General features: G+C 47.4%; 1 protein-coding gene across 1 annotated transcript in view; it reads right to left on the bottom strand.

Annotated features, from left to right (window-relative positions):
* Nucleotides 1-507: 507 nt before the first annotated feature.
* The window catches only part of Gsdme (gasdermin E), a 51672-nt gene continuing 36040 nt past the window's right edge, over nucleotides 508-16139 (bottom strand). The window contains exons 6-10 of the mRNA XM_051152393.1: nucleotides 12300-12464; nucleotides 10545-10672; nucleotides 8979-9180; nucleotides 7717-7790; nucleotides 508-926 (exon numbers count right to left, since the gene is read on the bottom strand). Of these exons, the coding sequence (XP_051008350.1) occupies nucleotides 693-926; nucleotides 7717-7790; nucleotides 8979-9180; nucleotides 10545-10672; nucleotides 12300-12464 (803 nt within the window). The 3' untranslated portion in view covers nucleotides 508-692. The remainder of the gene's footprint in view (nucleotides 927-7716; nucleotides 7791-8978; nucleotides 9181-10544; nucleotides 10673-12299; nucleotides 12465-16139) is intronic.

Raw genomic sequence — 16139 nt, 5'->3', positions numbered from 1 at the left:
AACAGTAACAGATGCTGTCAGTGGAATCAGAAGTCTTGGGGAGATGGTCGAAGCCCGCTGAAGCAAAATGACAGCAAAACTGAACAAATAGCAACCATACATAGTTCAGAATTGCCTTTTATAGAAATTACAACATGTGGCAAACTCCCAGAATGCACTGGAATTCTTCCAGACATGGTATGTTCATCAAAACCTAACAAAGTCAAATAAGAGGAATATATCTAAATCCTCACATCGAGATGGGTGAAATTAGATGTTCTTAATCTAATTTTGTTTCATACACTCAAGCAGCATTTATAGTTTCACGGTCGGTAAGTCATGTGCAATCTTTCTGAAAGACATGAACAACAGTGGCTCTTCTTGTTTTGTATATCAGAAGTGAGTGGAAAATGAAGTGACAGGTGGGTCCAGGACAGAGGACGTGACCCTCCACTCAGTAACTCAGGTGTTGGAATCTGTCATGGTTACCATGGTCCCCTGTCTACCGGCCCGGGGGAGGGGGGGCTCTGAGGAACATAAACCATTTACAGTGCTTGCAGGCGTTCACAGCAGGAAAAGTCTCTGCTCTTACTGGGCTTTGGGGTTCACCAGTAGACTTTTAGCCTGCTTGGGTCCCAAATCCCAAAGTATTTTCTCAGTTCTGAAAAGTACATAGTCCTGGCCCAGTAGCATGTACTGCTGACTAGCAGACATTATTCGTGTTCTTTGCTTAGGGTGCAGAGCCCACTGAGAGTGATATGAAGAATCAGTGGGGAAATGCAAGAGTCCTTTGGCATGGTGGCCTTCGCAGAGCACTGCATCCTCTCCAGGGCGATGTCAGCAGAGGCAAACAAACGCTGGACGATCCCAAACCTCTCTGTGTCCCTCAGGGGTGCCAAGGTGGGGTCTTCAAAATCACACCCTCTGCCATCAGACAGAGCATGGAGCTGAAATGACAAATTTAAACAAACTCACTTTAAACTGTCCCAAAAAAATCCCAGCTAAAATACCTTTTTAAAGAAATTCTCCCAAATAGAACAGGAAACGCATTCGATAAAACAAGACACGTGTTTTCCCTCCTCTTTGCCTGTATCCTTGCCTGAATCTCAGCTCTGTTACAGCCAGCTCCTCTAGCCCAGTAGTTAGATCAGTGTGTGTGCTTCCTTCCTGTGCCACCTGTAAGGGCTGATCTGGCTCTACTGATAACACGAACAGTTTTTATGGGACACATTATGGTAATATAGTACGTATATAGAATTTATAATAATAAATCAGGGCAAGAAGCCCTTATTTTCCCCTTCACACACTACTTTATGTGAATGTTTGGCACTCTTAGTTATTTTGAAATACAATGATTTAACTATTACCTACCTGCGATGCTTAAGAGGAACCGCTAGCGCCCTCCCGTCTATCCTTTGAAGCCCATTACTGAACTTCATCCACCCTCCCCACTGCTTGTCAAGAGACTGACTTAGTATTTCCACAAATGCATGAGAGAATCTGTGCTGTGTCTGGCCTGTTTCATTCAACAGTGACCTCCAGTTCCAGCCATGTTGCTGCCATTAAATAACAGGGTTTCCTTTCTTGCAAGTGAGTAATATTCCATTGTGCCCTTACTTGCATGTTCTTTGACCCTCAGCCACTAGGGGGCATCTGGCCAGTTCTCACATTCTAACTGTGACACAGCTCAACAACACGGAGTGCACATCTACTCTTCATATGATTTCATCTCCTTAAGGTAGATATGGTGTTTTCAGCAGTTTCCCCAGTTTTTAATGCATGGAGTTAATTCTGTTTTCTATAAAGGCTATACTAATTACATCCTCACCAATAGCGTGTAAGTTTTCCTGCGTCTACTCTAGCATTTCCTCCATCTTTTTTATGACAGTCGCCTCAGTGATAACAAGCTCTCTCATTGCAACTTTGATCTGTGTTCCCATGCTGATCAGAGAGGCAGCATTTTTTTTTTCATGTACATAGTTGCTATTCATGTCTTAAGAAGTATCCATTTCGGTTTTAGCTCACTGTTTAATTGGATTGTTTTTAATGGCATATGGCTTTTCCAGATGAATCCCTTGTCAGAAGACTATTTGGAAAAACTTCCTCATAGTGTATTATATTTTGATGTTATCAAGTTCAACTGGTACAATTTTACTGAGAATTTTTGTATGTGAGTCTGCGGTCATCTTTTGCTGTCTCTGGGCATTCAGACAATTCAGAAGCAGCACTTGGAATTATCTCTGGGTTCATCACCAAGTCCTGGGCTAACTTTAGATTGGAAACTTTAGTTACTGTTCCCATCTCATTATTGGCCTATTTCAATTTTATATTTCTCTTGATTCAGTTAGCCGAGTAAAGGTGTCTGTTGCAGGTTCTCAAGTTTTGTAGCACTGTGGTTGCTGCAGTCATTTCTTATGATCTTGTTTGTCTTTGTGTGTAATGTCTTCTTTCACTTCTGGTTTTGAGTCTTTATTCAACCACCAACACACACACAGACACACACACACACACACACACACACACACACACACACACACACACACACTACCCTGAGGCTAATTTGTTTAGAAAATTTTGTTTTTCTTTCAAAACACCAATTGTTTCATTGATCTTTTGTGAGAGTCTTGTTTTGTTAAGAAAGGGTGTCTAGGCTGGGTGTTGGTGGCGCACGCCTTTAATCCCAGCACTGGGAAGGCAGAGGCAGGCAGATCTCTGTGAGTTGGAGACCAGCCTCATCTATAAAGTGAGTCCAGAACAGCCAGGACTACACAGAGAAACCCTGTCTCGAAAAACCAAAACAAACAAACAAGAAAGGGTCTCTCATTATGCATCCCTGTCTGTCCTGAAGCTCAGTGTGTAGACAGACTGGCTGGGAAGCACAGAGACCATGCTGCCTCTGCCTCCCAGGTGTGCCTCGCTGCACCCAGCCTTTGTGTTTACTAAGTTTGATTTTCTGCTGTGATCCTTTCTCTGTGTCCTTGAGTTACCACGGTCCGTTGTCTGAGATCGTTCTGTGGTCTGGTGTGTGCGTTTGTTGCTCTAACCTCCTCTCAGTGCTCTGCTCGCTGTACTGCTGGCTCCACCACGTTCTTTTCTAGCTTTGCTCCAGTTACCTACTAGTCACTAAGAACGTGATTTTTGTCATTTCTCTGGTTTCTTAAGTTTTACTCCCTTATGATCTACAAATACACAGTGATCATGCTTCCTGTGCTAAAATAGACCTCGGGGTCATGTGTAGAAATACCACAAGGTCATGGGCTAAATGGTACAGTGACCGGGTAAGAGCGTATGTGAATAGTTGGGTTTAGCAAAGAAGTAAAGATGAGCATAATTACCCCCCTCTTTTTTTTAATAAAAGGGAGATTACTAGAGTGTATGTGTCTTCAGGAGTAATAACGGTTTCCAAAGAATATTTTTTTTAGTTAACAAAATAAGCACAGATTAATTCTTCAATAGAAGCAATAAAATAATAGCTGTGAATTATAGTGGTAACTGCCAGCACCTCCATCATTTTCAAAGTTTTATGAGAGACCGAAAAAAAATTTCTTTTCTTCCAGACTAAACTATTAAACAAAAAAATTTTTTAAAGAAAAAAGTCTCAGTTAAGGAACATCCATTCCTTTTTTTTTTTTTTTTTTTTTCATTTACAAATTAAGTATTTTGGCCCTTTGATTTAGTATAGTGCAAAACTGAAGCATAAAAGTTTTACTTAGTACTTTGGCGTTCAAAAAGATTCAGTTATCATTTGTAGTCAAGCTCACTTGATTCTTGAAGAAGACTAGATTTGGTTCCCAGTACCCACATGATGGCTTCTGATCCAAAAAGTCTGACCCCTGAGGGAATCAGGCATGCAGACAACACACTCATGACATGCAAATAACAGCTTTTTTAAAAACTAGAAGGTTCACCCTTGAATTATTTTGAGGGGATCACCGACGCAGACTTTAGAGCAGTAAGGAGGCTCTACTGGAATTCAAAACTTAGCGGCCGGGTGGTGCAGCAGCAGCTGACGCACAGAAGGCAAGGCCGCTGAGGAACACCTGTACCTCACCTGGGTGTCACAGGGCAAAAGACCAGCAACTGGCTTGGAGGAGGGCAGGACAGAGAGTGGGTTATGAGGAACTACTGAGGCCTTGACAGAAGAACTTACATAAACGTCCTTCTCTGCAAGAAAGTTCCTAAAAGCTCATCCACAAGATAAGAACATCTCATTTGTCCCTCAGCTATACGGCAATGTCAGACAGTGCCTTGGCTTCATCAATCAGATCCTTCCCCGTCCCCCGCCCCGCATTTTAAGAGACCTGAGAGGCCTTTCACTGGATTTGATTCACAGCCTCTATGTAGTCTGTCTTACACCCTTTCTTATTCTTGATGTGATAGAGCGTTATAGTGTGTCTTGGCCAGAGTAGACCAAATGTGGATAAGTGGTTATTCTTGATTTCTCTTTACAGCAAATCAACTTTTACAATCTTCAAATTAAAACAAAATAAACACTAAAGCTTATGTGTGACATAACATGTTCCAATAAGAGTGAGTTTGCTGCTGCTGGTGCTGGTGGTGCTGGTTGTGGTGGTGGTGGTGGTCCAGTTGCCTTGTAACTGATACACACAAATGTTGTGATTCGAGTGTTTCTTTATTTTGTGTCTAAATTCTGCTGCTCATAGTGGAGAAAAAAGGGAAGTCCCTGACTGTTACTGTAGTCACCTCTCTGCTGTCATGTCTACAGTTGTTTTGGCTATGGGGATAGCAATGTTACATTCTGTATCTGGTTGCTGAACTGATCTATTTATGAATATATACTGGTTGTATTCCCTCTGTAGATTTATAATCCACTTTTCCCAATGAGTATGATTCCTTGTTTCTAGTTTCCATCTGGGTGGCCCCCCCCCACCTTCACTTTTAATATGCAGACATCAGTAAACGGCTTTCTTGTATCTGAGAGCAGCATATAGTTGACTGTAGTGGGCGACTGGCTGTTTTTTGGACAGGGTCTCATGCAGCCCAGCCTGCCCGTAAGCTCTCTCTGAGCTGAAGATGCCCCCACTTCCCAGTTTCTAGGATTATAAGCACCTCTGGTAACCATGGGATTTAAGGTATTGTAACATAAACAAGCCCTCCGCTAGTCCCATGGGGGGTGATTAAAGTTGCTGGGCTTCATAGCCCTGATATCCACTTTTGTAGAGGTGTGGGGATCCAAACAGTACCAACCACTCCAGGGCCCAGGAGATAAGCATGAGTTTTACCCAGTACCAACAGCCCTAACCCAAAGTCTATGGACTATGGAAGACACGTTCCTTGGGTTATCCCAACAGTTCTGGGGTCCATGGTTGGAGGTGCAGAGCACAGAGAATTCCCCTTTGTGGAGTATTACGTAGGCTTGGCCTTTGTGTTCGGCGGCTAAGCTATACTTAGGTCATGCAATGCATAAGCAATGCAGAGGCCAAGACTTAGGACACGGTTTGCTTTGAAGCTGAAGATTATAGATACAATCCCAACTGTAGACAAGAAAACATCCCTAGTGCCCACTGTGGGTGGACCCAGGTATCACCTGGCAGTTGGAGCCCTGATTGCTGGATTCCTAGAGTTGCAAGGCCAGGCTTGGGACTTGGCCAGCGCCTGATAGACAGCACCAGTGCGTGTGAGGCTTGGGCTTTAGAGTGCAGCTACAGCCCAAGGCCTCAAGGTGGTAAGGTGAGGAGGAGCCCTGCTCCCATCTCTATGGCTGTGCAACTTGAGCCTGAAGTGGCAGGATTCTGATGGCACTGCCTTCCACCCGGTGTGGGTACAGGATCCAGGGCTCCTGCCAAGGCAAAAGCCCTGCCGATTATGGGAGGCCCGACTCAGGTGACCGCCTGTTTACACAAGCCCGTTCTTCAGCCCGTTACATAAAGCTTTGAGTACTCTGGCTTCTGCAGTTACAGCTGCAGGCTTGCAAGATGATGAGGTTTGCTGCGCTTCTCCATTGTCTTTCCTTAGGCAAGTTTGTTGAAGGGCAGGGTACATATGGCAGGCACTGCCCTTACTGTTCAGAGTTCCAGGCACTTTTTTTTTCTCTGATTTCCAGAGTTCTGTGAAACAGTTTTTTTTTTTTTTTTTGCACATATCACCACCACTTGGCAAATCCTCTGGTGGGTTTACTTATTAATATAAACAGCAATATTAGAAGTTCCTGGATATTTGAAGGAACTCATTTGCTATTCGTGTTTCCTCTTCCCAGAACCCTTGCCTGCAATTCCTTTCACTTGGAATGTTTTCTCTACTGACTCTTCCCGGTTCACAGTATATGGTCACATATTTGACACTTTGCCCAAAACCCATCAGGAAGACTCTTCAGAGTTACCTGGGCTTTCAAAAAAGGAGTGCAGGTAGACTGGGCGCCCTCTTTTAAGTCAGTCACTCCCAGTACAAGTTTGTAATGCAGCACTCCTGCAGGAGCCCGGCTCTTCTGAAGAACAGCAGGACGTCTGTAGACGCTACCTGGATTACCTAAGGGCACCCAGGAAGATCTTCTTTTAAAAGAAGCACGATTTGTCTTTGTTGACCAGCATCCAAAGCAAACCAGTGCACCTGGAGGCAGCCGGGGAAAAGGCAGCCGTCTGTCTGTTCTGCAACTCCAAGGCTGGGTCCTGGCTAGTCCTAGAACAGCAGCCAAGGTCACAACCAGAGCTGACTGTAGTCTGACTTCATTAAGGCCTGGCTCCCTTAGCATAAGCTTCTTCTTTGTATACTTCCTGAATGGCTTTAATTGGTCCCCTAAATACTCCAAAGCAACAGACTTCGGAAGTGCTGAGCACTCACTGCTGCTCATCATCACATACAATTAGGACAATCACCTCATTTCTATAATCAAACCACACTAGCAGCCATCACCCTCAGCTGCTCTGAGATGTGCTGGCATGCTTCCAAGTAGCTGAGGGTACCCTGGGGCATGGGAACTGTGGTCAGTTTGTTTGATGGGCATTTGGCCAGCCGTGTATTCAATACCTAGTGGTCTTGGCTTCTGACACCACACAGAGCAACATCCAAGACAACCTATGTGGTTTGGTATTCCTGGAGGATGTACAGAACACAGGTCGGTCCTGTCTCGGCAGTCTGCGTTGCCAGCTTAGCTCGGTGGGGTAGCGGTGAGCCCTGGCCCTATACCAGACCTTAAAATAAGTGACCCCAGGATGCCCTCCCCCAACACAGCTGTGTGTGAGAGCAGCTGCCTCTGGGCAAGCTGGGGCAGCCTGTTGCTGGTTCCTGTGCTAACTGCACTCTCAGTAACTTGAGAGCCTAGCTCCACTCTGAGGCTAAACTCATTACTAGTCACTTGCTCTCTCAGTGACATTTCCAGAGAGTACTAAGCTACTGATACTCTAAGGAGATGGAAGAAGCTGTCTCCTCCAGACAGCAGCTCTGAGCTCTTCCTGGCAAAGACGACACAAAGTAGCTTCAATTCATTCCACACAACTGCAGTGGCCAGCAACAGGTTTTCAGGGCCAGGCAGCACCAAGCTATGGCCAAAACCTCCAAACAGGGAAAACTACATGATTTGGAATCTGCAGACGGACCACTTTGCAGTTTCTTAAGCAAACACTGGTCCGGACCTCAGGCCTCCCATAGCACTCATGTGTTACTGATGACACCTGTTTATACTGTCTCAAGCTGACAAACTACAGGTGGTTTACAGCTGGGCAGCGTCTGTTTTCATCCTTGTTCTTTCCTACCCCACTGTCCCACCCGAAGGTTCCTTACCAAGTGGCACAGCGTAGGAATAATGTGGAGTTTACAGCAAGTCCCCAGAAGAACTGTAGCGTTATCTGGCATTTCTGTAGAAAACATGAATTGTGGTCACGGTCAAAAAAAAAAAAAACAAGTTCTTGGAAGCCAGGCATGGTAATACATACGTGTAATCTCATCATTTGAGAGGTTAGACAGAAGGACCCGCCTGAGCTATGCAGTGAGCCCTGCGTTTCAAGGAAAGAGCAGCCAGCCCTAAGTGGTACCCAATTTGTATCTCTTTACCTTGTTCCCACCAGTTAGAGAAAGTAAACGTGTGGTCAAGCCAGGTGCAGTGGCACCCCTTAATCCCAGCACTTGGGAGGCAGAAACAGGCTATCTCAGTGGGTTCTAGGTAAGCCAGAGCCACACGGACCATCTCAAAAGCAGGAACGTGGTCACATTTGAAGGCGGTGCTGGTTCTCTATGGGATCTCCCTGGCACTCCAGTCACTAGAGGATGTTCTTTGACCCTGAATTTGCTAGTCAGAAAGAAGGCCATGGGCTCTGTGAAAGGATAATTGGCTCAAAAGAGCTAAGATGGAGTGGCTGGAGCCCTTCCAGGCAGCCAGGCTGGAGCTTCTGTTTTGTCTCTGGTTTGCTGGGGTGTATTCTCGCTATATAAGCCAGAATAGCCTCAAGTTTGCAATTATCCTGCCTCTCCCCCAAGTACTGGGATTTACAGGCATGAGTGATAACACCCATAAGACCCTGGGGGTACCTCTAGGAACCTGTCCTGTTCACTTGACATACTAGAGAGTATTTAGGGGCGCATGGCAGGGCACCGCTCAAACATGAAGGGCTCCATCACGCCACCAGTCCTTCTGGGAGAGAAAGCTTCAAGAGGACTAATCAAGCTACACCAGAGACCCCTGCCGGCTCCCCACCCTGCCAAAGGTAATCCAAATCAGTGCCACTCACACCTGCCTTAAGTGCCTCCCGATCCAAAGCAGAGATCCTAAAACAACCCTTCATCATGACCTTGGAGCTGCTAGGTCACCTAGAATAGTGACCACTCATGAACTCATGACCACCCATATCAGCTGTATTGAAGATGACATGTCACTGAGGCTGTGACCCAGAGACGACAAAAGGGCAGGAGGGAAGGGGCAGCTCTGTAGGTGATCCCACCTGAAAAGCACAACACAACCTTCCAACGCAGTCATGCCTCTGACAAGGAGGCCCTCACCCCAGGCATAGCAGACATTGCCCAGCTCCTTTTTGTCTTGGTTTCCATACCTGCTAGCGCACTGACCAGGAAGTAGGCTGTTGCGAAGAGCTTCTGGTTGCGGACCTCATCCTGTGGGCCAGGACGCTCCCCCTGTACCCTGCACCCCACCAGTTGCAGGAAGCCTGTGAGGTCCTGCTGCTGCCTGCCTGTCAGTTCCTCCATCGCCAATTTCGCCTGTGAGGACCAGAGGCCGTCAGCCATATCATCACACTACAGGGAGAAAGGGAAGAAGAAAGGCTATGATGAAGCCAGAACCCATTGAAGTATAACCCAAGTGATCCCCTGCTCCACTACCCATCACTCCATGCACTTAACCCTCTCCAGGAAAAGCCAGCACTGAGCCCCTTTCTATACTTTGATGCTCTCTATGGGCCTAACTTTCCTCCTAAGGACACAGTAAGGCAAGCGTGTCGAGTACTATCCTTCCAAAAGGAAAGGGGAGGAGCCATGCAGGAAATACTGGACAGAAAGAACCTTCCAGACCATGGCAGAGTATTGAGTTTTACCAGACACCAGGAATAAGTGACTGCATATCAGACTGATGAACAGGACATAAAAGCAACATCCCTTCCTGGTTCTCACACTCTAAAAACAGCTACCTAAACCTAGTATGCCCCCAGCTCTTGGTGGGAAGGCACTGTGCACGAGCCGGTTCTGAGCCCCTAGACTTCATAGACCCCCCCCCCCGTGCCCTCTCTGACACCCACCAGCAGGCAGCTGCTGTGCCAAGCAGGGGTCCAGCCTGACATCTCCTTTCAGAAGGAGCTGTTTAGGAAGTAAAAGTCATGGGATTCTGAAACATTCGTGTTGTTCCTAGGGTTAAGCCCTGCATCCTCCAGAGGGCAAACTGAACCCTTTGGGCAACTGCAGCTCTGTCCTTGGTTACATACTAGGCTCTCCAGCACAATCTCATTTCAAATGGGAGGATAATAGTGTTCTTCTGGACACGTAAGCATTTGAACAGTACAGAAAGAATAAAAGTGGAAAACAAAGTCACAATGAAAAGAAAAAAATTCAAAGCCTCAGCCTCATTAAGTACCAAAAAAAAAAAAAAAAAAAAAGCTGGGCTGACAGAGGGTGGGCAGCTGGTGTGTCCCTCAAAATTTGGCTGTTGCAAAACAAAGTGAGAGGCACCTACTTGTCTGTGCTCTAAGTGGGGCAGGCTGACAGGCTCCACCACACAGCCCCTTGACTGTGAGCCAAGTGCATGTCTGCCTGCAATCTCAGAAAAGGGCCTCATTCCGAATGAGTCCTTGCAGGTGTAATCAAGGTAAGAGTCAAAGGAAAAAAAGCACCCCACATCCAATTATGGCAGTCTTTAATGAGTTTTGTGTCTAGAGAAGATCCCAACACAAAAGGGAAGACACGGCAAAGATAAGGGTGATGGAGCCAGCAGCCAAGGAATGTCAGGAGCCACCCAAATGTCACCCGTCCCTCTCTGCCTGATGTCAGCTTCAAGTTTTAGGGTTAAAAGGATGTGCTGACACTTAATTTCAAATTCTCCCCAAAACCCATCCTGAGGGGTCTAGCCTGTGCACATTTTCAGGGCAACCCTCCTCCCACCCCCACCTCACCACTTGCTCCAGGGCCATGAGGAGTTCCTCATCAAACAGGACAGTCTGCAGGAGACAGAACAGCGCCATCTGCTGCTGCCCAGGCAACACCGCAAAGGGACGGAAGCTCCTTTCCAGGTGCAGAGTTGCTGGGGAAGAGGAGAGGGAAACACAGGGTCAGACCTAGCTCACAACCTGTCTCTCTGTCACCAGTTCCTTCCAAAGGGCTCCATGGTCAGAACTGGCTGTGGGGTTTGGAGATACGCAGCACCCCAAGTGATTCTCAACAACCAGGGGGGACTACAGGAAAGGGGGACGGGGAAGCCCACTTTGACATCCCCAGCCTCACCCTTCTCTGCCTGTGCAGTGCTAAGCCTGACCCGGAAGCCACCAGGGCTCTTCTCTGACGTAGTATCTGCAGAAGTGCATCCTCAAGGCTGAACCACTAAGTGTAAGCCATCCTGGCTTCCAAAAACATCCTTCCCAGTGCTGACTAGAAATGCAGTTTGGCATGGTTTTGTTTTCATTGCATGTGCATGCAAGGGCAAACATGGCTTCCACTTTCCCTCCTAGTGCCTTTCACTTCTGTTCAAGATAAGCTCAGAGTGCACTTTGCTATGCTGCTCACATCCTCTTCAGGGACCCTGTCGGCTGAAATCCTCTTCTCTCTCCTAATGACAGAAGTTCCTAGTTAAATTAAAGAAGGAAAAAAAAAAAAAAAAACCCACGGGCTGAGGTGGTGCTTTCCCACTGAGGGCTTTGTGCTGGTATTAAACACACTGTCTTGCTGATGGAGCTCTAGCAAAACAACTGCTGAAAGCCCTACAGGTTGGACTCAGAGCTCCTGAGCCACATCTCTTAACAACTCCTGTGGAATACAATTCAGTCTTCCCCAGTCCCTGCCTAAAGAAAAGAGCTGTCCCGGTTAAGCCTGGGGGGCTCAAAGACCAGCCCAAACCTCCTCTGCTACACCTGCCACCATCCCCAGCTGCCCAGGGAACTCCAGCCAACCAGGGTGGCTGACTCCCTGTGGAGCAGTGGGAAAGAAGAGCCAACCTCACACTGTACTACAGCGCAGCTCCAGCTGCAGCCACACCCCCTTGCAAGTAGAGGCTCCAAGTTGAGTTAACTCTTGTCCTAGGAAAGATCTACCTTAACCCTGGGTCTCCGTCACCCTGTCCTCAGACACCGGCCTTTCGTGCCAGGAACAGTATCCTCCGGTTAGGGATTTACCGAAGGCTTTGCAAGGCAGAGCATATTCTGAGCCAGCGCTGGTTTCCGCTAAGCCCTGAGCTCATCACATGCTTCTCTTTTTCCTCACTCAGTTCCCCTCAACTGCACACCGCTCTCCCTGCACCCAGCAAAACAAACCAACCCTAAAGTGACAAGCTCCTGGGAACAAAAAGAATTACATGGGCAGTTCGGGGGTACAGCCCCTCTGCCACATGGGTGAGGAGCCTCCATGGCTTTTACCATGCTGACAAAGAGCAGCCCACCACGCAGTGAAGCCTGGGATGTTAGAAAGCTGGTACGGATCCTAGGGGCTCCAGTTCTGCTCGTGACTGGCCATTCTCAGTAGTCAGTCAGATTCCGTGGTTACAGGCAAATACAACTGTCAGGCCCCGGCCTCTCTGACCCACCTAGGACTCCATTCTCTCCAAAATCACAGCCCCCAAGATCTGGCCCTCTCTAAGATTCAAGGGGATCTTAAAGGCCACATCCCCTCTTGAGAAAGAGGGTCCACTTCTCCATCCAGATTATAACCACAAGCGATACCTTGTTTTAAAACATGTAGTGACCCATCTGGCGAAGAGATCTCCTGACCCGCATCCAGCATGTCCAGGAATGCAAACTCTCGGTAGGCCAGGGGGTCCAGGTACACAGAGTCTACTTTCCTCTCGTGCTCAAAGCCACCGCTCTTCCCTTGGAGGAGGCAGAATTCTGTAGTGGGGAGAAAGCCCAAGCCAGGCACGGGTCAACACAGCTCACACGCAGCTCACACTCACCTTTACCTATCTCAGCTGTGGTAGGAGAGACACAAAAAAAGCCTTTTTGCTTCTGAGATGGAGCCTGGTGGCTTGAATGTGAAATGTCTCCCATGGGCTCATCATAGGAGTGTTGGGTTGCCAGTTGGTGCTGTTTGAGAGGTGCAGCCATGCTGGAGGAAGTGTGTCAGTGGGGGCGGGGTGGGCTCTGAGTTACAGCCTCAAGCTGTAATTGTCATCCAATGTGATCACAGATTCCTGCTCCTGCTGACATGCCTCTGTCTCTCTGTGATGGACGCTTCTCTCCCTGGCACTGTAAGCCATGTTACACTGTCTCTTCCTTGACTTGCCTTTGGTCACAGGGTTTCGTCACAGCAACAGAAAAGTAACTAATAAAGAGTTGTACTGGGGGCTGGAGAGATGGCTCAGAGGTTAAGAGCACTGACTGCTCTTCCAGAGGTCCTGAGTTCAATTCCCAGCAACCACATGGTGGCTCATAACCATCTATAAGGAGATCTGGTGCCCTCTTCTGGCATGCAGGTGAACATGCAGGCAGGACATTGTATACATAATAAATAAATCTTTAAAAAAAAAAAAAAAAAAAAAAAGAATTGTACTGTAGCCCAGGCTGACCTCTAACCCCAGATCCACCTGCCTCTGCCTCCCAAGTGCTGGGATTACAGACATGTGCTACCACGTCTGCTCACCTGAGGACTTTCACACTAGGTCTGACGAAGCGTAAAGTGACTGAAGGAATTGGCTTGTACTACAGCAAATTTAGGAGACCCTGTCGGGTCCTTCTGTGTCCTTGTCCTCTGAGATGAGGAGGCACTTGTCACTGAGCACACAGAAGGCGCCTCTCCCTGAGTGTGTGTTACCCTTTCGGAGGTGGGTCAGGAAACCCTAGATTTTTGTCCTCCACCATTTCCTCAAATTACTTCACTGTAAAATATTTTGGGGTTTCATGCCCTAATGTCGTCATGGTGAGAGAGTACCAGAGAAGGATTCCTGGCTGAAGCAGATCCCAAGCAGCCACCTTAGTGCAGAAGTTCTCTGGGCCAGGAGCTAAACACCCAGGACAAGAGGGACAGCAGGGCACAGGGCTCAGGGATGGCAGGAGTGTTTCCAGAGAATTGATTACCTTTGGGAGACCAGGTGACAATAGTATAGGTGATGAGAAAGCAAGCAGGGGCTATTTGCAGGGCAAAGCTCATCAAACAGACCAGTGTGGAGAATATTTGAGCAGGTGAATAAAATGGCCTGATTGCAGCTTAAAAGCCTCACTACTGGGCTGGAGAGATGAGTCAGTGGTTAAGCACTGAATGCTCTTCCAAATGGACCTGGGTTCAGTTCTCAGTCCCCACACGGCAGCTCACAACTGTCTGTAACTCCAAGATCTGACACCCTCACACAGACATACATGCAGGCAAAACACCGATGCACATACAATAAAAATAAATAAGTAATTTTTTTAAAAAAGCCTCACTACTAACTACACTGCTGGGTGGAAGAACACAGCGGACTTCTGAACATGGCGTATGGAAAGCAGAGAGGCGCTACAGCCACACCTCAGACCCCAAGAGTACCTTGCGATTACGGGACATGTTGAGGAGCTATGTCACTGCTGGGGGCATCAGATCCAATCCACACTGACGGATAAACAAACAGCCACTGCACAAGTGCAAGCTCAGTTTCAGAATAATGAAGGGTGCCTCTGATTACACCTGTCACAGAAATCTAAGGAGGCTTTCATGGCAGCTGAAGGCACAGAAATGGGGGGTGGGGGAGTTGACTTCTCAGTCACAGAACAGCTGGAGTGGCTGTCTCAGGGTAACTCTGCCATAGGCAGCAAACACAAACAGGCACCTCCTAAGGCTCCTTCCAGCTCCAGCAGGTTTGTTGATGAGACTTGTGTCAGAATGTTCTATGTGGAAAGTGACAGGAAAAGAGAGAGAAGTGGATTGTTTAATGGTTATGGACCCAGCCGCAACTGGCAAAGGTGGGCGCCCAACAGAGGACAAAGGTTGTGGAGCTGCCTCTAAGGCCAGGGCATGAGAGATGAACCAAAGGCAGGGATGGGGCCTGAGGGAGATAGCAGAACTCAGAAAGCATAAAAGGAGAAAGAAGGAAAAAGAAGGCTACCCGAAATGAGCTGTAGGCGGCCTGACAGGAAAGTGCTTTTTTTTTTTTCCTGGCCTACAGCCAGCAAGGACCTCCCAGAGTTCATGGCTATATCTTTACATGGGCTCCATTTGCAAAAGACCTTTGAGGAATGACACATATTCACAGTAGTTAGAAATGGAAATAATATGTGCTAAAAATGAATCGATAAAAACGATTGCAGTTATATGCACACAATGGAATACTACTCATCCGTGAAAAAGAAACTCATGTGGACCCAGAGAACATTAAGCCCAGACACAGAAAGACAAGCACTGTGTGATCACATTCATTTGTAGAATCTAGAATAGTGAAACTCGCTGAAGCAGAGACAAATAGTGACCTCCAGGGCCTAGGATGCAGCGGAAATGGAAGCATACTGGCTAAATGACCCAAAGTTCCAATTATGAGGAAGGTTCGTGATCCAATATACCAAACTGTGACAAGCGTTAATAATGCTGTTACCATGGAAACAAATGTGTGGGTTTAAAACAAGGGGGATAAGAGCCCTGGGGATGAGAAACAAAAGGACTGTGGCTGAACATGAGATACCATCTGGCCAAAGCGGAGACAGGCTAGGCCTCTGAGAGGAACGACAAAGCTGGTCTTTGCAGGCTTCGGCTGATGTCTACCAAGAGCCCCTTTCCGCCTGGACCACTGCATGCAAAGCACTGTGGTCCTTTCACATGCCCTCTGTCTAACTGCAGCAGAGGAACCTGGGAGAAACCCTATAAAGAGCCACCACCTATTCCAGGAGGGTCACCACCCCAGACCACCTAGAGGAATGCAGCCATATCTCAGACCATGAGCCCCGCACAGTTGGAAGATCCTTTGCTCATAAACATCCTTGAAGCTGAAGTAGGTTAGTATGCTGTTCCTACATCAGCAGAAGGGAAGGCCACAGGACATTCGGCCATGTCAGGCTGAGCTGCTCACGACTCGAGGTCACTGTAGTATTGCCTGCATTATGCTTTTGACAGCCCTTCCCCCCTGCCCCCTTTTGTAGAAATGATGGAAAGAAACACCTTGAAAAGAAGATCTGATCCACTGTGGTTTGGGACCTCATAAATATGCCATTGATTAATAAATAGTCATAAAAACTTGTTTAAAGGCCACAGCGCCCCTGGACAGGCTCCCTACCCTGGGGTACTCACTCTTAGCCATGCAGGGTTTGCTTTGCTCCACTTTTTGTCTGTTGCTTTCTCAACTGAGCATCTGCTCAAATGGTCATTCTCTTGACTTAACTCACTCCTTCAAGACAAGACTCATGTGGCTGGAGAGTCAGCTCTGCTGTTAGAAGCAGTGGCTCTTCCACAAAACCTGAGTTTGGTTTGCAGTACCTGTGTGGTGGCTATCAACCACCCCTAACTCTAGCTCCAGGGCATCTGATGCTCTCTCCTCTGACCTCAGATGCCAGGCACACGTGTGGTGCATGTACACTCATGCAGGCCAAACATGGGTATACATAAAA

Source organism: Acomys russatus, chromosome 10 (assembly GCF_903995435.1).
Source record: "Acomys russatus chromosome 10, mAcoRus1.1, whole genome shotgun sequence".
NCBI classification, from domain to species: Eukaryota; Metazoa; Chordata; class Mammalia; order Rodentia; family Muridae; genus Acomys; species Acomys russatus.
The sequence above is the reverse complement of the archived record's forward strand: the minus strand, read 5'-3'. Positions and strand labels throughout refer to the sequence as shown.